The sequence below is a fragment of the Lampris incognitus genome, chromosome 13 (assembly GCF_029633865.1).
Source record: "Lampris incognitus isolate fLamInc1 chromosome 13, fLamInc1.hap2, whole genome shotgun sequence".
Lineage (NCBI taxonomy): Eukaryota > Metazoa > Chordata > Actinopteri > Lampriformes > Lampridae > Lampris > Lampris incognitus.
This window is the reverse complement of record NC_079223.1, coordinates 26,951,859-26,974,732: the sequence shown is the minus strand read 5'-3', so window position 1 is coordinate 26,974,732 and position 22,874 is coordinate 26,951,859. Positions and strand designations below refer to the sequence as shown.

Sequence of the window (22,874 nt, the reverse complement as noted above, 5' to 3'; positions counted from 1 at the left end):
CCCCTAAGCCCCGCCCACAACTGCACTTGACATGCGTCACCACATCACTCGTCAGTTCGACCCACCAAGGCCTCCTTCAAGGGACCTCAGCAGGCGAGCAGGAAAATATAGCACTACTCCGTAGCTCATAGAACCTAGGTTCTCCACAGAACCAGGAGTTCTATTATCGCTACTCCGTAGTGCTATATTTACATATTGCCCCAACTACGGAGTAGCGGCGGACTAATGCCCCTCGCCTGCCACCCGCGCTGAGGACAATAAGGGGAACAACACCTCACACCCAGTACTCAAATCCCCCCTTTGGCCGGCTAGTATATCGTAGAGGGGAGGCTCGCATAAGGGGGCGGGAAAAAAGAGAAAAGGGAACGTAACCGTTCCAACTTTCCATATACATATACACATAGGCTATAGCCTATATATAATATTATTTATTTATTTTTTTTAAATGAACTATGTACAAACGTCCGCGCTCCCGACGGAAGACACTTGCGCATGGCCGGAGCGCATTACGCATCAGTGCGCCTCGCTGTGCCAAGCACAGCACCGGTCACTGTCATAGCAGACTGGTCAGTTAAGTAATGATTAATGAACGAATGTGGCGAAGACCACATTGCCGTTGACATAATAGACTCCATCGCCACACCAGCATAGAGAGCCACCGAAGCGGCTGTGCCCCTCGTGGAGTGCGCTTTAAACCTGGGTACTCCTCTACCAGCCCCCACCTAGGCTTGGGGGATCCTGGAGCAAATCCAATGAGAAAGCCTCTGGCTAGACAGCGCCTCTCCTTTCCTGCCCGTCGCCCCGTAGCAGACAAGGACCTGTTTAGTCTTTCTGAAAGGACCAGTGCGCTCCAGGTAAACCCGTAGCGCACGAACCGGGCAGAGGAGATGGAGCCTCCTCTCCTCCTCCGAAGAGGGAGAGGGATAAAAGGCCGACAACACCAATGGCACCCGCTGGTAACGCGCGGTGACATGTTTCGGACGAAACGACGGATTCGGGTAGACTACTCACCTTTGAACTGTCCGCGGCAAATTCGATGCCCGCCGTGGAGAGCGCGCACAGTTCGCTGACCCTACCCAAAGACACCAGGGCCAGCAGGAGCGCCACCTTGGCCGACAGCCACTTAACGTCAGCCGATTCCAAAGGCTCGAATGGCGCAGAACACAACGCCGACAGAACCAGGGATAAATCCCAAGTGGCCGTGCGGTCGTTCCGAACACCCTGCCTGTTCCTCACCCCCTTGAGGGACGCCACCATACGGGGGTGAGAGAAGACAGTGTCGCCACCCAGCCTAGGCATAAAGGCTGAGATCGCTGCCAAGTACCCCTTGATCGTTTCGTAGGCTAAATTGTCAGTCGATCTCTTGTATTCCAAGAACCCCGCAACGTGGGCCAAGGATGCAGACAGAGGTTGCACGCCCTCTCCCACGCACCACCTAGCAAAAACTCTCCACTTGGAGTCGTATTGCGCCGATGTGCTCGGAGTGCGCGCGGCTTGTATAGTGGCCACCGTGGCCTCATCAAAGCCCTCCTCTCTCAGCCTGGCCCTCTCAGAAGCCAGGCCGCCAGTTGGAACCCCGCTGAAAGGGGCTCCTGTTGGATAATCCCGTATGCCTGCGTCAGAGCGTCCAGCCACATCGGGAGGAGGAACTGTGGCGCGCGCACCATGGAAACCATGTTCGGAAACCACGGCGCGCCTGGGTTGTTGGGAGCCACCAGGATCACCGACGCGCCCGTGCATCTGATCCGTTCCACCACCGCCGGTATCAGACCCAGAGGGGGAAAAGCATAGAGCAGCTCGCGTGGCCACGGCTCGATGCCCAGCGCATTCACCCCCATAGGCGGGTTGTCGCTCGGGCAGAGCGAATACCATCGTGCGCATTTGGCGTTCCTCTTGGACGCAAACAAGTCCACCTGCGCCACTCCGAACCTCGCCCAGATCATCTCCACGATAAGAGGATTGAGGGGCCAGTTGTCCCAGCTGGGCCCGCCGCGCGACATGATGTCCGCTGCCTCGTTCTGGCTGCCAGGCACATGAATTGCCCGAATGGACTGCGCGTTCTGAGGCACCCAACTCCACAGGTCATAGGCTAACGCACGGCACGCAGCCGACCGCGTCCCGCCCTGCCTGTTGATATACGCCACCGTAGTGCTACTGTCCGACCTGACCAGAATGTGTCGATGTCGTAGGAGAGGAGCGAAATGACGCACCGCCAACAGCACTGCCTCCAGCTCCAGCGCGTTGATGTGCGCATTGTGACTCACGGGCCATACTCCACTGATTGTGCCGTGGCCACAGATCGCACCCCAACCTCCCAGGGATGCGTCCGTGAATAGAATCACCTCCTCCGATCTGGGTCCGAGGGGAACCCCAACCCTGGATCTGCAGGCCTCTGCCCAGTGATCCAGGTCCAAGCTCACCCCCTCCGGGACCACTAACCTGTGCCGTTGGCGCAGCCGGCGGAACCGGCCCCCTCGAATAAGCCAACACTGGAGTCTCCTCATAAAAAGCAGACCCAGAGGTACCACCTGGTGAGCAGAGGACATGATGCCCAGGAGCCGACGCAGTTGACCTACTGTCACCGACCGGCCCGGGGCAAAACTGGCAAGAAGGTCCTCTAACCCCTGCCACCGCTCCTCCGAGACGGAAGCCAGCATCCTCCCTGAGTCCAACGCTAATCCCAGATAGGTGGTTTCGCGTGACGGCCAGGGAGCGCTCTTCTTCCAGTTTACCGTGAGACCCAGGTCTGACAGGTGCGGGACCAGGCGACTCGTGCGTTCCATAGCCAGCCGGTGATCTGGGGCTATCAGAAGCAGATCGTCCAAGTAGTAGGCTATAACGTAACCCTGGGCGAATAGCGGAGAGCCGCCTTGACGCACATCGAAAAGACCCGTGGGGCCAAACTGTAGCCGAACGGGAGGACTTTGTACTCGTAACACGTTCCCTGAAACGCGAACCTGAGATATTTCCAGTGGTGACCCACTATCGGGACATGGAAATATGCCTCGTTGAGGTCCACAGATGTGAACCAAGCTCCGCTCGATATCATAGCTAGGAGCTGGGGGACCGTCAGCAGGTGGAATGATTCTTTGCGCACCCAAGTATTCAACCATTTCAGATCTAGAATCGGCCGCATGCCCCCCGATTTCTTGGGCACGAGGAAATATCTCGAATAAACCCCTATTTCCTCTGTGCCTCTCTCCACCACCTGTATCGCGTTTTTGGACAGCATCTCCAATATTTCCTGCCGCAACACCTCTGCTTCGGCAGGTGGATGGATCAGCGTCTGACGTATGCCCGTGTAAGGGCCCTGCTCGAACCGAATCTCGTGCCCATGCCTGACCGTCCGGAGGATCCACTCTGGTACACCCGGCAGCGCCTGCCAGCGTGCGTAATGGGGAGACAGAGGGCGCGTGACGCGTTGTGTCTGGTTGTCGAGAAATAGGCTGTATCGCTGCCGTTCCGGTCCAACCTCCGAGCTCTCCACGGAAGTGTTGAGAGGCTCCCACGGCGGACCGCGTCCCATATGGGGAGCGAATATGTGCAGGATTTTGCCCAACAGAAGGTGGGAGCGCGGAAAAATCAGCATCAGCATGCGCGCGCCCAGCACCCTCTCCGACTGGCCACAGACAGCGAGTCATGCGCTCCGGTAACCCTGCTTTACGCACGGGAAAACCCAGCGCGTAACTCTGGACGCCTGTCTGACGGGATAAACCATTCATTCCCATCTGACAGCTCATGATTTTCCGAGACAGGCATAGATACAGAGTTCAAAACCCATAACCTTGTGTACGGTTTGAAACAGAACTGATCTCAGCGGTATAATTCACATAGCCTACACCTTGTGAAGCTAGTGAACCCGTTGCCATATCTGGAACATCTTCGTTTCTTCTGACTTGCTTGCAGAGTCCGGTGGCATGTGACACAACATTACTCACTACACCATGTGCGTGTGGAATAAAAGTAGCATCGACATCACCAACATTATATGACAGACCACCCACCGTAGAATAATCTACAGACGAGGAACACGAAGGATAAAATGCAGAACTGAAATCTTTATTCATCAACATGTTCCCCTCTTTGCATGGTAAAACCTTGCCACCAGTGGCCATAACATCAATACCTGCAATGTTCGAACAGGGGGTGTGGGGGTCTGTCGCGCACCGTCAGCGGCGGCGCGGATCTCCCGAGCTGGCACCCCTGGTCTGGTGCTCGTACTTCTGCTTCACGTCAGGCTGAGGTCCACCCGCGCCGCCTCCGCCAGCGTGGTGGGACTGACTGTGAGCCCCAGGGGCTGGCGCGGGGCCAGCCGACTGGCTCTTGTCGTAGTTCTTGCGACGCTTCGAGGCTCGACCTCGCCCCCCCCTGCGGCTGGGGCTTCGGAGAGCCTTGAGCGCGTGCCGGAGGCTGCGCGGGACCCTTCTCTTTGAAGGTCTTAGCCAGCAGCTCCGCGTTGGCCAGGTCGAGACGGATCTTTTCCAGTGCTGGCTCATCCACACCGAAAAGGCCGTCCGTGTTGATGGGGAGCTTGCGGATCATCATCACGGAGGAACGTGCCGATGATCTGAGAAGCCCTCCAAGCCTCGTCCAGGCGTGAGGCATCGGTGTCGTCATCCCCCTGGCTCTCACTGTCCACCGCCCGCGCCAGATGACCAGCTGCCAGACCAGCTGTGGAGATGGCCGCTGCGGGGCGGAGAACACTGAACCAGATTTGGCGCGCGTGGTAATCCATGGACGCTATGTCTGGCGAGGGATGTTTGATCTTCATCGCCGCCTCCATGCTCTCCGGTTCGCGTAGCTTACCAGGGTAGAGCCGGGGAAAAAGAAATTTCTCCACAGTGGGGGGCGGCATAGAAGCAGGAGACCAGCCGGCAACCGTCAGGTGGCTCTTGGGGTTCACTTTAACAGTGGAGCGCACCTTCTCTGGTTCCAGCCATGTGGCTTTGATGGACTCCGTGATGGGGGGGAAGGGCGGAATGTGCTTATGGTCTTGCGCACCTCCACCGAGGCAGAGAACGCCTGATCCATTCCGGGCGTCACCGAGGCATGGACTGGGGCAACCCTTGTGGTCCCCGTCGAAGCCAAGGCCCTCTCGAGGAAAAAAGGGAAAAAGTCGTCGAACTTTGCCTCCTCCTCGGACCCTTCCTCAGGGACTTGGTAGGAGCAAGATCCGCCATCTTGAGTAGCAGCCTGCAGAACCGCCGTCGGGCTCATGTGGTCCTGGCTCCCAGCAGAAACCAACGAGCCCGGCCGGGGAGGGATCTCGAACACACCGGCACCAACCTGAGTGGAAAAGGCGTGTGAAACCCAGCTCGTCCGTCGACTGAGCGGCCATGAAGCGCACACCATGCATGGTGGCGCCTCTAGGCTAGCTGCAGTCTCCCGAACATGAGCCATGCTAGGATGGTCGCTGCAAAAAGGATGGAAATCGCCAGCGTCCTTCTTCCTGTGGCAACAACTGTAAAACTCGGCGAAAAGAACATCGACGTCGACGTTAACACCAGCCATAGTGACGGAGAAAACCGCGCTATTGTCAAAATAGAGAAAATAGCTAAGCTAGCTAGCAATGAAGAAAAAACCCGCAACAGAGCTCAGCGCGACACGTTTTCCCTTGAAGGAGGCTCTAGTCGAACTGACGAGTGATGTGGTGACACATGTCAAGTGCAGTTGTGGGCGGGGCTTAGGGGATGCTGTCGCATGAGTGGTGAATTTCAGAGCCTAGCGTCGCCAGAGGCGAGGTCAGAGGGCAATATGTAAATATTAGCACTACGGAGTAGCGATAATAGAACGTGGCGGGCTACATGCTAAGCTAAGTAGCGTTCCCTTCAAAGTTTCCCTCCCCAGCATCTTCATGGCTAATGTCCGGTCGTTACCTAACAAAATGGACGAGATAAGACTCAGGCTGTCCTCTCAGAAAAGGCTGCAGAACTGCTGTCTGCTGATGTGCAACAATATAAAGATAGTCGAAATGCATTGCTCTGCTGATCTGGAGCTCCTTATGATTCAGTGCAGGCCTTTTTACCTGCCCAGGGAGCTAACGGCCATTACCATTGCCGCAGTATACATCCCCCCACATGCTAATGCTAAGGTAGCACTTAAGCAGCTACAATGTGCCATCAGCAGACAACAGACCAAACACCCAGACAATGCCTTTATCATAGGTGGTGACTTTAATCAGGCTAACCTCAGGGCTGTATTGCCCAAATTCCATCAGCATGTCTCCTGCCCCACTAGGGGACAAAACACCCTGGACCATCTCTATACATCAAGGACTCATACAAAGCTACTCCCTGCCCTCATCTGGGGCATTCTGACCACCTCTGCCTGTTCCTGGTCCCAGCCTACAAACCCCTAATAAAACGGATCAAGCCAACAGTAAAGACAACACTGTCCAGCCAGAAGGAGCAGTCTCTGAACTCCAGGACTTTTTTGAAAACACAGACTGGAGTATTTTTGCACATTCAGCTACCCATGGCTCCCATACAGACATTAATGAACAGACATCTGCCATACTAGCCTACATTAACTTTTGCGCTGAGAGTGTCACAACAAAAAAATCAGTTCGCACCTTTCCAAACCAGAAACCCTGGATGACCAGTGAGGTCCGGCAGCTGCTGAAAGTCCAGGATGCAGCATTCATGTCAGGTAACTGTGAGGCCTACAGCGCAGCCAGATCAAACCTCAAAAAGGGCATCAGAACAGCCAAACATAAATATTCCCTACGAATAGAGGACCACTTTCACAATAACTCTGATCCTCGGCGAATGCGGCAAGGCATTCGGTCTATCACAGACTACAAAAGCTCTAATCGCGGTCCCGCTGTCCATGATTCCTCCCTGCCAGACAAGCTAAATCATTTCTATGCCCGCTTTGACTTCGACAAGGACAATACTGACCCAGCCACAACAATCCCCAGCCACCCAGAACACCAGGTGCTCACTCTATCAGTCGCAGAGGTCAGAATCACTGCGCAGAGTGAACACATGGAAGGCTGCCGGACCAGACGGCATACCGGGTTGGGTCTACTGAGAATGTGCCGACCAGCTGGCTGAGGTCTTCACACCTGTATTTAACCCCCCACTGTCCCAATCTAAAGTCCCGGCATGCTTTAAGACCACCTCTATCATTCTTGTCTCCAAGAAACCAACATCCACATGTCTGAATGACTACCGACCCATAGCACTCACCCCCATTGTCATGAAGTGCTTTGAAAGACTGATTCTGGCTCACATCAAAAACATTATCCCCCCCACATTCGACCCACATCAGTTCGCCTACCGTCCCAAAAGGTCTACTGAGGATGCCATTGCCACTGCCCTGCACATTGCTCTGACCCACCTTGAACTTAACAACTCATACATCTGGATGCTGTTTATAGATTACAGCTCTGCCTTCAACACTATCATCCCCGCCAAACTAACCACCAAACTCCTCTCCCTTGGCCTCAACCCCTCCCTCTGTAACTGGATCCTGGACTTCCTGACCAATAGACCTCAGTCTGTTAGGTTAGGTGACCACTCCTCCTCCACCCTGACCCTCAGCACAGGTGCCCCTCAAGGCTGTGTTCTGAGCCCCCTCCTTTTCTCCCTCTTCACCCACGACTGCCTGCCAACTCACCCTGTAATGGTCTGTGCCCTCTGGCTATGTTAACTTATAACATTAATAAAGCAAGGACGACTTCTCTCGTGCTGGGTGTTTATTCACTGACCGGATTCCGACTGACGTTGTTACGTACATCACGTGACTTTGTTGTGGTGCTACGGAAAGCCGTAAGGGACATTATCAAATCAAATATTACTAGCAAATATTACATCTCCCTTTTTCTGAAAAGTGCTGCTTTCTCTGCAGGGATACAGACAACGTTGAGCACGTGTATAAGCAAATAACAATCTTAATAAGAAAGAATATGAAAGTAGAACTCTTATATAACTGGACTGCAACAAAGTAGTGCAAAATATTTCCTTCACTGTCTAAATGTGACACCGTAATAACATTTCATCTTTTTTTTTCCATTTCATTACTGGTAACTGCAAACATAGCAGGTAGGTACACAAGGTAAGTGAATGCTGTAAACATTTCTTTTCATCACAAGTAATGCATGAACATTTCAAGAACAGGTAAGTATGAACATTTCTTTTCCATCACTAGTAGTGCATGGACATTTCAGGTATAGTACAGGTAGGTGTACAATTCTCTCTTCTTTTTTTTTTTAACATTCATAAGTCAAGGACTTGTCTTAGTTTGATCGTGTGACCTGACCTCGTGGTGTAACCAGGCTGTGTGTCTGGTTGTCGCTGATTGTTCGTGTCTGGAGGTTCAGCATGCTCTTGCTGATGGGCTTGTGTGTTGTTGTTAGCGCTGGTAACAGTCTGCTGTGAAGTGTGTGTGTGTGTAGTGTGAGTGTTCACTCTGCTTTGTTGCAGGTGTTGACGGTTGCGTTGGTAGATCTGACCTTCTTTGGTTTGGATGTGGTAGCTCCTGTCTGTGTTCGCTGGTCTTTCCACAGTTGCAGGTCTCCAGGATCCATCCTCCTGCCAGAAGCGGATTGGTGTGCCTGCGGGCAGGTGGGGCAGAGGTTTGGCTGTTCGGTTGTAGTACGCCTGCTGGCGCTGTTGACATACCTTTCTCCTTTTGTGAACATCCTCCTGACTGGCGATCTGTGGCTGCAGGTGTTTTACTGTTGATGGGAGAATGGACCGCAGCCTCCGACTCATCAGTAGCTGTGCCGGTGATTTCAGGTTGTCCACCGGTGTGTTGCAATACTCCAGTAAGCTCATGTAGGGGTCTTTGTTCTCAGCTTTGGCTTTGTCCAGGATGCGTTTGGCCGTCTGGACAGTCTTCTCGGAGAGGCCGTTGCTCTGTGGGTAGTGGGGGCTTGTGGTGGTGTGTGAGAAACCCCATGTCTGTGAGAAGTTGCGGAACTCACCAGAGCTGTAGCACGGACCGTTGTCGCTGATGATAGTCTCGGGGATTCCGTGTCGAGCCATTGCTGCTTTCAGCTTCATGATGACGGCAGATGAGGTGCAGCTGTAAAGTCTCTCTAGCTCGAAGAATCTGGAGTAGTAGTCCACAGTGACTATGAAGTCCTGTGAGTTCCATGTGAATAGGTCTGTGCCTATCACTTGCCACGGCCGCTCGGGTATGGCGTGTGACGTCATTGGTTCCTTTGCATTTGCGCTGCGCCGTTCTTGGCATATGCTGCAGTCTGCTACCGCATCCTCGATCTGTTTCCCCATGCCAGGCCAGAACAGTAAGTCTCTTGCTCGGCATTTGCTTTTTTCCACACCGAGGTGGCCGGCATGGATGCGCTGTATCATGTCCTTGCGAAGCTTTTGGGGGACAATGATTCTCTTACCTTTGAACAGGATACCGTCCATTTCTGAGATTTCTGCTCTGTGGTTCCAGTATTCCTGGATGCTGGGCAGGCACTTTTTCTTTGTGTCTGGCCAGCCAGTGAGTGTGGCTCGTCTGAGTGCGGTGAGCTGTGGATCTTGCACTGTTTCCTGCTTGATTTCTGTGAGTCTTGTGTCGCTCACAGGGATGTTGCTGAGGACTGTCTGCACTTGGGCCTCCATCCCTCCCTGTAGGTTACTGTCGTGGTGTTCTATTGACTTGTGTGACAGTGTGTCGGCCACCAGTATGTCCTTACTGGGGCGGTGGATGATTTGGATGTCGTATTTTTGGAGCGCCAGGATCATCCGTTGCAGCCGGAGTGGTGCTGCTGCCAGTGGCTTTTTTAGTATTGCCTCCAGAGGCTTGTGGTCTGACTCCACAATCACTTTTCGTCCGTACATGTACTCGTGGAACCTCTTGCAGCCGAAGACCACAGCGTAGAGCTCCTTCTCTATCTGTGCGTAGTTTTCTTCAGTGCTGTTGAGTGACTTGGACGCATAGGCAATTGGTTTGCCATCTTGGAGCATGACAGCCCCAAGGCCACTTTTGGATGCATCCACTTGGAGTCGCAGCTCTTTCTGCGGGTCGAAATATGAGAGTACTGGACCTGGGTGCTGTGTAATGAGATTCTTCATCTCCTGGAACGCCTTGTCGTGGACTGCATCCCACACAAACTCACTGTCCTGTTTCAGAAGCTGTCTGAGGGGTGAGTTTATCTGTGAGAGGTGTGGAGCGAATCTGGCGAGGTAGTTGATCATCCCGAGGACTGTCTCCAGCTCTGCTTTGTTCTGTGGGGGTTGCATGTCCTTGTGAGAGCATGTGGCCGAAGTAGCTTACCTCGGACATGCATATGTGACACTTGTCGGGGTTGAGCCTCACCCCTCGCTCCCTTGTGCGCTTCAGCATCGCTCTGAGATGCTGGTCATGTTCCTCTTTAGTCTTGCTGAACACTAGTATGTCGTCCACTATGGCCGTCACACCGTCCAGTCCTTCATATGTTTCATCCACGCGTCTCTGGAACTCGTCTTGAGCGGACACGATTCCGAAGGGCAGTCTGAGGAAACGATGCCTGCCAAACACTGTGTTAAATGTCGTCAACATTGAGGATTCAGTGCTCAGTTTGATGGCCCAATAGCCTGACCGCGCGTCTAACACGCTAAAGTACTCAGCTCCAGCGAGCTTTGTGGTGGCGTCCTCCAGCGTGGGGAGGGGGTAGTGAGGTCGTTGTATCACTTTGTTAAGAGCTCTGGGGTCTAAACACACTCTAAGTTTGCCTGTCTTTGGCTTCTCAACAACGACGAGTGCGTTCACCCATTCTGTGGGTTCTGTTACCTTACAGATTATGCCGCCTTTCTCCATGCTGTCAAGCTCGTCCCTCAGTTTGCTGCGTAGGGCGATGGGGATTCTGCGTGGCGGGCAGACGACCGGTGTTGCACCTGGTGTGACGCGGAAGGTGCAATCGCCTGGGAACTCTCCTATTCCCTGGAAAACATCTGCATACTCATCCATTATGCTCTGTGATGTGACATTGTTTTCCTCGCTCACAGCCATCACTATTTTTACCAAGTTTAGGTCACGGCATGTTTTCATTGCCATGACTGGTGGGGCATTTGTGTCAATGACGTAAAAGTCCAGCATCATTGCATTGTCTCTGTACTTACATCTGAGTTTGCATGTGCCTTTCACGCTCAGCGCGCCTCCTCCATATTCAGTGAGTCTGTGTATTGCTGGTTTCAGTGTCACATTTTTGAACAGCGCCTGGAACAGGTTGGTGGGAATAGTATTGGCCTGTGCCCCAGTGTCTAGTTTGAAATCTACCTTCTGTGGAGGTGTGCCTATTCCAACCTCTATGTAGGCCTGCTCGTTGCTTTTCCCGTTATTCTCTATTGAGATGCAGTCTATGTACAGCTCTGTCTGTTCTCCCACAGCGGTGCTCTCCACTGTAATGTTGTCGAAGTACAGTTCCTCCTGCTCTCTGTCAGTGGTGTACTCTTCTGGGTTCTCTCCGACGGCATGTACTGTGCTGCGGTAGTACTTTGTCTGTCCCTGGGAGCTAGACTTGCATACTTTAGCAAAATGATCGAGCTTCTTGCATTTAATGCATTGTTTACCCTTAGCTGGGCAAGTGGCTTTAGCGCCGTGTAGCCCTCCACAATAGCTACACGCCCTAGCGGCGGTGCTAACGTTACCCTCCCTTTGTCTGAAGTTAGCGTTAGCTGCTTTGGGTGCGTTCGGTTTGTAAGTCTTTCTGCCTATTGCATGCACCGTTTCATGCATGCTGCCCTGGCCCATAGACTTTAGCTGTTGCTTTGCTAGCTCGTGTGGGCGGGCTACATCTATGGCTTTTTCTAGCGTTAGCTCAGCTCCCTGGCTAAGTAGCTTTTCTCTCACTCTGGGTGAGTTGGTGGCAAACACGATGCGGTCCCTGACCATCTCGTCGGCATTTGGGTAGCCAGTCTTTGACTAGAAGCTTTAGCTCAGTTACAAATTGTTCGAAGGATTCACTCTCTCCCTGCATCTTTTCATGAAATTTATATCTGGCATAAATCGGGTTTGCTTTGGAGGTGATGTACTCAGTGTACTTATCGTAGTACGTTTCTAGCTTCTTGGCTTGTTCTCCGCTGAGTGTCCAAGTGTTGTGCACATCGCGCCCTTTCCCCCCTATCCAGAGCAGGAGGTAGCTGCATTTCTCCTCTTCATTCTTCCCGCGCAGGGGGCCCTTGAACATTAGCTCCGTTGTTTGTCGAAATCGTCTCCATGCTTCAGATAAGTTCGCCGATTCCCAGTCCATCCGTGGAACTGGAACGCCGTACGAATCCATATTGGGTATTTAAACTCCGCTACTCTGACACCATGTAATGATCTGTGCCCTCTGGCTATGTTAACTTATGTTGCGGGACAGCTCCCTGACAGACAGACAGTCTGACTAAAGTAACGCGAGACCCTGTTAGCCAATGAGAAGAGACTTAGGAATGCGTGCGTGCTGCCTATTGTTATCCATTGCACAGCACAGCGTGAGTTAGTTGTTATAGTGGTTTACAGACTGTCACACAGTGTTAGCTTAGCATAACGTGTTAGCGATCAGACGTAACATTCCTGACTCCTACACCTCGACTGAGCTGACGCTAGACAGTGACTAACCAGCGACGACCATAATAGAACCAGTAAGAGTGATTACCAGCCCCCAGAGAGAGATCAGAGTGTGCAGCCAGTGACAGTGCGAGTGTCTGCAGAGTGAGACCATCCCAGCCAGGCTAGCCAGCGTCCGTCATCGTCTGCAGACTGCAGGAGCAGTGCAAGGTGGGTTGCTAAACCCGTAGCCTAGCCCGGCTAATTAACGCCAGAGACTGTGTTGTCGCACCATAATTCCCAGCCTCCAACTACTTAATATAAGAACATCTAAACCCAGTCCCGCGACAAGTGGTGTCAGAAGTGGGATATTGGATTGCATTCTGTCTCCATACAGAATAGCGGTGCTATTGCTATTTACGTTAGCGTCCTTGCTAACTAGCAACCGGCTAATTACGTGCAGTAGCACTTTATCAAGGCCATCGTTGCATGTGATCTAAATGATGTTGGAACCTACTGAGGAGATCGAGCACGTGGAGCACGGTGCTGTAGGGGGGGGAGAGGATAGCGCTGTGGAAAGCGAAATGGAAAAGCAGATGTGTCGTCTAGCCCAAATGTTTGAGCGGTCCCTCCTTAACCAAGAAAAGCAGGAACAATCAATGGAGGAGGTGAAGTGCATGCTTAAAGGGGTACTTGTCGGGCGAGTTGTGCCACATCCCCAACCTCCCGCTGTGCAGCAATTGAGCACGGGACTCCACCTGCTCCCTAGTTCCCCGCAGCCATTCAATGGCTATCAGGAGGGCTTTGATAGTGGCCATGGAGCCAGTCATAGCATTACAACATTGGAGGTGCAGGACATGGAGTTAACTACTCCACTGGTCCCCCGTCCAGACGGACCGGATGTGAGACCCCGTGAATATGCTTTGCCCCCGGGAATGGAGAATGTCGGCCCAGTAGCGGATGGCCGCAACAGAAGTCACCATCCCAAACCCCTTGTCACCAGTACTCCAGCGGAGCGTAAAGGGGGAGCGCCAAACCCGACATCGACGGCCACCGGCGCGACGCAGTCCGACCTAAATGCTGACATCAAGGAGTTGAAAGCCGAGGTAGCGGCGCTGCTGCAGGAAATGCGGCGTTCCTGGAAACCGTCCCCCCCGCAGCTGACATCCGACACAGCCGAACAGAAGAAGGAGGAACGGGGCAGAACTCTAGAGCGGCCGGCGAGCAGCACTAATGGGCAGCGGCGTTACCAATCACCGAGTCCGGGCGCCACCCCTAGAGGCTCCTGTTACCAGTGTGGAGGCCAGGGCCACTTCCAACGAGACTGCACCTCCCGCTCACCGAGCCCTCACGTCAAGGAAAAGGCCGATAGCCAGCCAGCACCCCGCATAAACCGAGCAGCAGGAGATGGTCCTAGCCTGGTAGTGCCCATCACGGTCAACAAACTGGAACTCAAGTGCGTTGTGGACACCGGCGCGGAGGCGACCGTCATGTCTGAAGACACCTTCCGTCAGCTGGAGCTAGCTGGTCAGCCAAGTGTGGGGACTGCCGTCCTGAGGAACGCGGAGGAGGGGAAAGAAATGACCGAGACTCCGAAGTATAGAGTCACCATCCGCTTGGGCCGTAAGACCAAGGACTGGGACGTCTACGTCGCACCCATCCGCGACCCCTTTCTCCTGGGTCTGGACTTTATGCTAGCCGCCAGAGTCACAGTTTCGGTCGGAGGACAAGTACACGTTGATGGAGAACCGATCGGCACTGTCGTCATAGGCAGGTCGCTAGGAGAGTACACGGTTTCCAGAGTACTGCTGGAGTGCCCCTCGACTTTACCAGCGGAGAGCAAACGCGACGTCTGGGGTCTAGTGGAAGGCCCAAAGCCAGGAATTTCTGCCGTCCTGGAGCCCACTGGCCTTGCAGAAGGAGTCTCTTCAGGCAGTGTAGTAGTCGACGTTGCCAAGAGAGTCCCTGTGCGACTATGCAACTTGTCGCCCCGTGAAGTGACCCTAAGGAGAGGTGTTTGCTTGGGCGTGTTGGTTGAGGCAGAGGAAACCCCGTCCCTAGAGCCGAACCCCACGAACCCGGCGGAGAAGGAACAAGTGTCAGTGCGACGGCTGGAGTCCGCAACAGCCTTGGATCTACCAGACCATCTGTCATCCCTGTATGCAGCCGCCAGTAAGGAGCTCGAAGAGGGGCAGCAGAGAGCCCTACTGCAGCTTCTGGTCAAGCACAAGGAGGTCTTTGCAGCAGCAAACGACGACCTGGGCTGTTTTGATGCTGTCCAGCACCGCATCGACACCGGAGAGGGACGCCCAGTACGCCAGGCAACCCGCCGCACACCGCTGGGGTTCCAGCAAGAGGAGGAACAGCACCTCCAGGAAATGCTGAAGGCTGGAGTGATAACGCCATCGACGTCTGAGTGGGCTTCACCTGTGGTCCGGGTGAGGAAGAAAGATGGAGGCGTTCGATGGTGTATCGACTACCGAAGACTCAATGAACTGACGCTGAAGGACGCGTACCCGCTTCCAAGGATTGAAGAGTGTCTGGACACCCTGGAAGGCGCAACCGTGTTCTCCACGTTAGACATGCAGAGTGGATACTGGCAAATTGGAGTCCATCCTGCTGACCGATGCAAGACGGCCTTCATTACTCGCTATGGCCTGTACGAGTACGCCCGAATGCCTTTCGGACTCTGCAACGCGCCAGGCACCTTCCAGAGGGCCATGGAGGTTGTCCTGCGCGGGTTGCAGTGGAAGAGCCTCCTCGTGTACCTAGATGACGTCATCGTCATTGGCCGCAGTGTTGAAGATGGGTTGAAGAACCTGGCCATCGTCCTCGAGCGGGTCCAAGCCAGCGGGCTCAAGCTCAAGCCCCATGAAAGCCCCACGAAAGCCCCATGAAAGCCCCACGAGCGCCCAGGTGTCTCCCTCCTTGTCTCCGCCCTTGGCTGCCAGCAGTTCTCCAGGGGAGCCGACCACTACTCGACGCCGAGAGGCCGCAGCCCGTGTTCCAGGCGGGCAGTCTTCCGCCCCTGACCCAGAGGGAGCCGAAGCAGACGTTGCTGAGCCCCTGCCCCTCCCCACCACTAGACGGGGCAGACCAGTCCGGCCGCCTGCCTGGCTCCGGGACTCTGTTCGAGACTGATCTTGACGGACGTGACTAGTTGACTTAGGGGGTTACTAGGCTAGTCACAGGAGTCCTACTTTAATAGTGACCACCCAACCAGTTTATTTTGACGCCCTTAGTTCCGGGCCTAGTTGTGTGCCGGGTGTTTTGTCCCGGGTGTAATTCCGACTCTAGTTCCCAGAGTTATTTTATCTTTATGTTGAAGGGACTCAACAATCTAAAGGGGGGGTAGTGTTGCGGGACAGCTCCCTGACAGACAGACAGTCTGACTAAAGTAACGCGAGACCCTGTTAGCCAATGAGAAGAGACTTAGGAATGCGTGCGTGCTGCCTATTGTTATCCATTGCACAGCACAGCGTGAGTTAGTTGTTATAGTGGTTTACAGACTGTCACACAGTGTTAGCTTAGCATAACGTGTTAGCGATCAGACGTAACATTCCTGACTCCTACACCTCGACTGAGCTGACGCTAGACAGTGACTAACCAGCGACGACCATAATAGAACCAGTAAGAGTGATTACCAGCCCCCAGAGAGAGATCAGAGTGTGCAGCCAGTGACAGTGCGAGTGTCTGCAGAGTGAGACCATCCCAGCCAGGCTAGCCAGCGTCCGTCATCGTCTGCAGACTGCAGGAGCAGTGCAAGGTGGGTTGCTAAACCCGTAGCCTAGCCCGGCTAATTAACGCCAGAGACTGTGTTGTCGCACCATAATTCCCAGCCTCCAACTACTTAATATAAGAACATCTAAACCCAGTCCCGCGACACTTATAACATTAATAAAGCAAGGACGACTTCTCTCGTGCTGGGTGTTTATTCGCCGACCGGATTCCGACTGACGTTGTTGCGTACATCACATGACTTTGTTGTGGTGCTACGGAAAGCCGTAAGGGACATTATCAAATCAAATATTACTAGCAAATATTACACCCTCAAATGTTATAGTTAAGTTTGCAGATGACACCACAGTCATTGGCCGTATCACCAACAATGACGAGATGGCCTACAGAGACGAGATTGAGCACCTCACATCATGGTGTAGTACCAACAATCTTGTCCTTAATGTGCAGAAGACAAAGGAGTTGATTGTGGACTTCAGGGGGTCTAGAAACTGCAGCCACTACCCCATACATCAATGGGGTGGAAGTGGAGCGTGTTTCCAGCTTTAAATTCCTTGGAGTCCACATCAGCGAGGACCTTTCGTGGACATTAAACACCCAGGCCCTTGTGAAAAAGGCCTAACAACGCCTGCATTTCCTGAGGAGGCTGAGGAACGCCCGTCTAACCCCCAAAATTCTCACCAACTTCTACCACTGCACCATAGAGAGCATCCTGACCATCTGCATCTCAGTGTGGTACGGCAACTGCACCTCAGTAGACCAGAAAGCTCTGCAGTGGATCGTCAAGGCGGCCCAGCATATCACCGGTACCCAGCTCCCAGCCATGAAAGACATTTATCACAAACGCTGCCTTCGAAAGGGTCTGAGCATCAGCAGAGATCCCACCCACCCCAAACATGGACTGTTCTCCCCCCTGCGCTCTGGGAGGTGCTACAGGAGCCTCAGAGCCCGCACTACCAGGCTGAAAAACAGCTTCTTTCCACAAGCTGTTGCCCACCTGAACCTGGCTACCCACTGAATGTCTGTAGATATTTTAAAATGTTTTGTACTCCAGCTCTTTTTTAACTTATTTTTAGCTTTTGGTCTTCATGTGTGTATATCTTATACTGTGTTTGCTGTGTTTGTCTGTGTGTCTTGCACTGTTTGGTGAAGCCACAGCCCTCATTTCATTTTTAACATGTGACTGCACATTGTTTTTAATGACAATAAAATTGAATTGAATTGAACTGAATAATGAATGAATGATTTAATAACTCGGGTAGAGAATTTTCATGAGTGTTAACTGGGAGACCTAACTGCAAAAACAAACAAGCTGCACTTCTGAAGTCATTTCCAGCACGGGAGGATATGACGTACCGACAACAATATTTTCCAAAGGTCCTGGAACTAAAACGTACACTGGTTTTAGGCCTGTCGGTGTGTAATGACTTGTCAAACAAGGGGTGTAGATGTACAGCACAGTGAGGGTATGGTGTATTAACTTTCAGATGTGCGTCGCTTTGGATAAAAGTATCTGCTAAAAGAAATTGTAACACTAACATTGATGGTGTTACCTCCAAGATGTAGGTAATTCAAAGGGGGGTTTCCCATGGATGGATGAAAAATACTCCCTCAAAGCCACGCTTCTCATTTTTTGGAGTTTATCATTTAGACAATCTGTTCTACTACCCTCAACCCATACCAACATGTTTTGAGAGACATGTATAAAAAAGTTTACTACCCCTTCTAGTACTTTAAAAAAACAAAACTTGCAAAAACTTAATGCAACTTGGGGTTTTACTACTTCAAGCCCTACATTATTTGAAGCTCTTGATGCACGTCAGTCACACTTAAAATTACACATAAAACAGCTAATGAGAGGACAGAGCAGATCCTAAGTGCATTAAGAACAAGCCTACAGGGTTGCAGAAAAAAAGCTTTTATTTAGTTTGCCAGCTGAAGTCGCACAACTTCAACAAAAAAATCAGAAAGATAGAACATTTTAGAACATCAATGATATGAATATAGGATCTCTCAAATTACAGCAAAATGGGATGTTGGAATATTAATATCCCTCAACCCCTGTACAGACCATCTTCGAGTTAAAAAAAAATCAGAACGTCATTTTGGGAAAAAAAAAAACAACTTAGTATGTAACATGTTTTTGCTTTGCAAATAATGCAACAGTGAGCTGCTATAGTTTGAAGCTATTATTGCAATATTTTAGAAGTTGACATTATGTCTCAGGTTAACCAGTTTTTTTTTTTTACCATGTTACTGCCGGAAAGGACCCAATCAGATTGTTTCATTTATTATTACACATCAGAAATTAGCTCTTTCAAATTCCCCATAAAGCTAATCTTTGGGGAAAAAAATGCATTTCATCTTTTCAAGTAAACCCTAAATCTGAACCGAAATGAGTTTCATTTCAACAAGTTTTTCATTTTCAAATGAAGGCAATCTCCATGTTGTAAAAAATAATTCAAGGCTTTTGTGATGAAGGAAACATTATAAGCCTCTAATTCAGAAATCTAACAAAATTTAGAAAACAGGAAGTCAGACAGAGGGCAGGAATACGAATCCCTTCTTTATGCATCCAAGTAGCAGCAGTGGAGGCATTAAACAGATCTGAAGGGCTTTGTTCCCTAAAACATCTCACATATTTCCATCACATGTTCTCTGACAAATCAAACATCCTTCAGTCCTGTTTTAACAGTCAGGATTCAACCTCTCATCTGCTTCAAACATGTTGAATATGGAGACCAGGACAGAGTGCTGGGAGTTTGACCCTTGGGAAAAGATAGAAGGTTAATCAGAGTGAATAATGAAGGCCCAGAGGAGCAAACCTGCCCCACCACTTAAATCTTAAACCAAACTTTGTTTATCTTTAAACTTTGATTGTAACATCTGATATATCTGGTTCGTCTCTTATTCCACCCTTCGAGAAGTTTCAGTCAAAGGGGCTGAAGTCTCTCTCGAGGTTCTCTGATTCATCATCATCAGAGAAGAAGTCATCCTCGTCAATGTCGTCTTCGTCATAGTCTTCGTGCCACTCAGGTACATACTCTTCATCGTACTCATCATCCTCCTCAGCTTCGTCCCCGCCCTCCTCTCCTGTGTAGTTGTTGTTGTCAGAGTCTCCGGAGTCAGACACCTGGTCCGATTTGGACCTGAGGACAGAACGAAGCTCGTCTATCACATGTTTAGCTTGGCAGAGTCAACTAGTGGCGAGCTAAATGAACAAATCCCTACAATGACTGCATCCACCACTCACCCACCAACACATACTTCAAATACTCTGATGACACTGATATACATTCATTCCTTAATGACAAAAACTGTTACACACAGTGCATCAGCACTTCCATTTTCCACTTCACTCAGAGCTGCACAGACAACTACCTCCTGTTAACAGTTACAATGATGAAAGGACTGTTTATCATGACATCCAGTTAACACTACACATCCCATAATCCCCATATGTAACAGTATGTACTGTGGTACTTGTCAGGAGACTGAAGGTAGTGTGAAACAGGAAGTAAACACTAAATTAACCGGTCAAGCCAGGAAGAGACTCATACTGCCGAAATGCACTACAGAGCGCCACAGGAGGTCATTCTTGTCTGTGGCCATCAAACTTTACAACTCCTCCCTCAGACTGTCAGACACTTGGAGTTAATGTCTGTGAATGTTCTCATTCATCCAGGTCATGGTTATACAAAGGAGTTGAATCAAGTGCAACTGGACTTGGTATATCTTCACGTCTTCACGGATATATACCAAGTCCAGTTGCACTTGATTCAACTCCTTTGGACTCGGAGTTAATGGTCATTGGATTGGCCCTTCGACTTGTTTTACCTTGTTGGGTTTTGTTTGTGCTGTTGTTTTGTGCTGTGGTAGTGCAGTATAGATAGGGCGTTATGTGCACCATGCTTGTTGATATATTTTGTTCTTATTTCTATTTCTTATTTTATCTTTTATTTCTGTTTGTTTTTCTTGTTTCTATTTGCTTGTTATCTTGTTAAGAGTTTTTTCTTACTAGAGCATGAGTGTCTGTAGTAGAACCCAATTTCCCCTTAGGGATGAATAAAGTATTCTGATTCTGATGAGCAGTGTTAACTCTGCTCTACTTACACTTTGTTAACGTCTGTGTGATTGGTGAGATTTGAAGCTTGAGCAGATTCTGCCTCCAGACTGGTTTTGGATTGGTACCCAACTCTGAAGTCCTGTGATAGGACAGACAAGACAGATGACATTCATTGGCTAGACAAGACAGGTGACATTCATGATACTTCGTTAACCGGATGGCAATCTTCCACCAGGTTTCAGTTCAGCAGATATAGTCAGTGGACAAATCATACATTTGATTAGATTTTAATTTGAAGACTTCATCTCTATAATTCTGTAAATAATTAAAGGGGTGGGGTTATTATGGAAAACAAGGTTTATTTAGACGGGTTAGATTTTTCTGTCACCATTTTAATTCTGTCACCACATTTAACGAACACTTTTGTTTCAGCAGCTTTTCTATGGGTCCAAATAAACTCTTCTGAACAAGCAAACCAGAATTGTCCTTTGGAGTGATGTCACACCGGGAACAATCGAGCCAGATTTTGCATAAGGCCACCCATATTGAGAGCAAAGTAGCTTCTGGTTGGGCAGCCATCACCTCTGTCAAGGGAGGGGGTTGAGACGCCCAACCAGTCCGTTTCACTGGAAACCAAACCACTTTCATATGCAGATATGGGCGTGACCCTTAACTAGAATTACAATGGCCTGGTGTGCTATTCACAGAGGATTGGGGAATGTTTGCAATCACAGCATCGTAACATGGCGACAGATGTACTCTTAGCCCCCCCCCCCCCCCGGTTCAGGGATTGTCGTTCCCTCTTTACATAAATGGCCTCTTTGACTCCCCTTTCAAACCAGTGTTCCTCCCTATCAAGGATATAGCACATCCTCATCCTTGAAAGAGTGGCCACTGGCCTGTAGCTGGATGTAGACTGTGGAGTCCTGGCCTGACACGTTAACTCTTCTGTGTTGTGCCATCCTCCTGGCCAGTGTCTGTTTAGTTTCCCCATTGTACAAGTCATGGCAATCCTCCTGGGACATAACAGCATACACTACATTGCTTTATTTGTGCCTGGGAATCCAACCCTTGGTGTGGACCAATTTCTGGTTGCAGTGTGTTTTGGGGTTTGAAAGCAACCGAGACATGATGTTTGGAAAATACATCTCAACTGTTCTGAAACTCCCACCACATATGGAATCACCACTGGTTTACACTAAAGGCCCAAACATACTCGGGCGGAACGTACGCGGAGCGGACTCCGCCGGACTAAAAGCGGACGTCTGCAAGCCCTGTGCGCGCAAAGCTCAGATTTTACGACCGCAATGAGTCCACGCTGCTGACACTGGTGCGCGGCGCGGACTCATCGCGGTCGTAAAATCTGAGCTTTGCGCACTATGTTCCGCCCGAGTATGTTTGGGCCTTTAGGCAGCTGTTGTCCTTCTCTCTTCGATTGGCTGGTACACTGTTTGGGTGCCAAACAGTGGCATTTTTTCACCGTTGGCTTCGGTCATTATGCAACTGTATTGTTTATAAAGGTGGGGATACCTGCAGTCAGTTGAGACTGAAGAGGCCACTTAGATGAGTGATGAAACGTTTCTCTCAATAAACACTGTGTCCAGATGAACTGATTCAACTTTCTTTCTTTGATTTTCTTACCTGGATTATTGAGCATGCATAAAGACATTTCAACTTAATAGTTAATTTGTTTAAAATTGTCAGAAATTACAGTCATTTCCCCCTGTATACACCTGTAATAATACTGCTGGCTGACGCATCAGGTTGGGGTGTTGTGTTACCTGAGTAGAGTGCTGCAGGATGGCCAGCAGGCGCTCTTGGATCCGGCGGATCAGCTCCAGACCCGTGTTCAGATGCCCCGGTTTAAGTAAACGCACACAGGAAGCCAGGTCAGTACATTGCAACAAAGTCTCCTCTGGAAAACAAAAGCAAAAAACACACACACACACACACACACACAGAGGAGATCACACACACATTCTGCTCATACAAACAGCTGTCAGTGTGGGTAGGTTAGCTGTCAAATCAAACAATTCTCTCATTGAGTTTTGTCTGTAAATAAGACCTTCCTCATCTTTATCGCTGGGAAACTCTATTTCACACTTATACTAACTAATGCATTCCCATCTGGGAGCTGACCAGTACAACAACAGTCTTCTACTATTGGGTACTGGGAGCTGACCAGAACAACCAGTCTGTTACTGTTGTTAGCTCCTTGGGGGGGGGGGATTAGTATTAGTAAATTCCTTTCTGAAGAGCAGATTGACTTTAGCTGATGAGGGAGAGCAAAGTAGATCTAGTTGAGTTTCCCCACTTAGATTCGCCAAGTTGCTGCAAGGATTGGAACCAACAACCTTATAGTGATTACCCTTACTTTGGTGGATTTGGCAACATGGTAGTCACAGTAGTTTGTTTTTATAGTGCAAATCCCAGTAATCCACTCAAAACAAACATGTTCTGGAATGAGTAGAAAGTGTTCACATGCAGGTCACTATTTTTAACAGTTGCATATTTCAGTGTAACACCAGCAAGATAACTGGTATTATGGATATTTTGTAGAAAGAAGACTGATTAACACTGTCATCTGACATGGTAATATTGAACA

The 22,874-nt window shown here is 50.5% G+C and overlaps 1 protein-coding gene across 5 annotated transcripts in view; it reads right to left on the bottom strand.

Moving 5' to 3' along the window:
- Window positions 1-18,111: 18,111 nt before the first annotated feature.
- Window positions 18,112-22,874, bottom strand: part of LOC130122616 (cullin-9) — a 268,978-nt gene continuing 264,215 nt past the window's right edge. For 4 of the 5 annotated variants that reach the window (XM_056291554.1, XM_056291556.1, XM_056291555.1 and 1 more), the window contains 3 exons: window positions 22,051-22,184; window positions 20,317-20,408; window positions 18,112-19,352 (listed from right to left, as the gene is read on the bottom strand). In XM_056291554.1, coding sequence (XP_056147529.1) covers window positions 19,133-19,352; window positions 20,317-20,408; window positions 22,051-22,184 — 446 coding nt within the window. In that variant the 3' untranslated portion in view covers window positions 18,112-19,132. Of the gene's footprint in view, window positions 19,353-20,316; window positions 20,409-22,050; window positions 22,185-22,874 lie in introns of those variants that run through there. The other variant, XR_008811248.1, reaches the window with a different exon arrangement.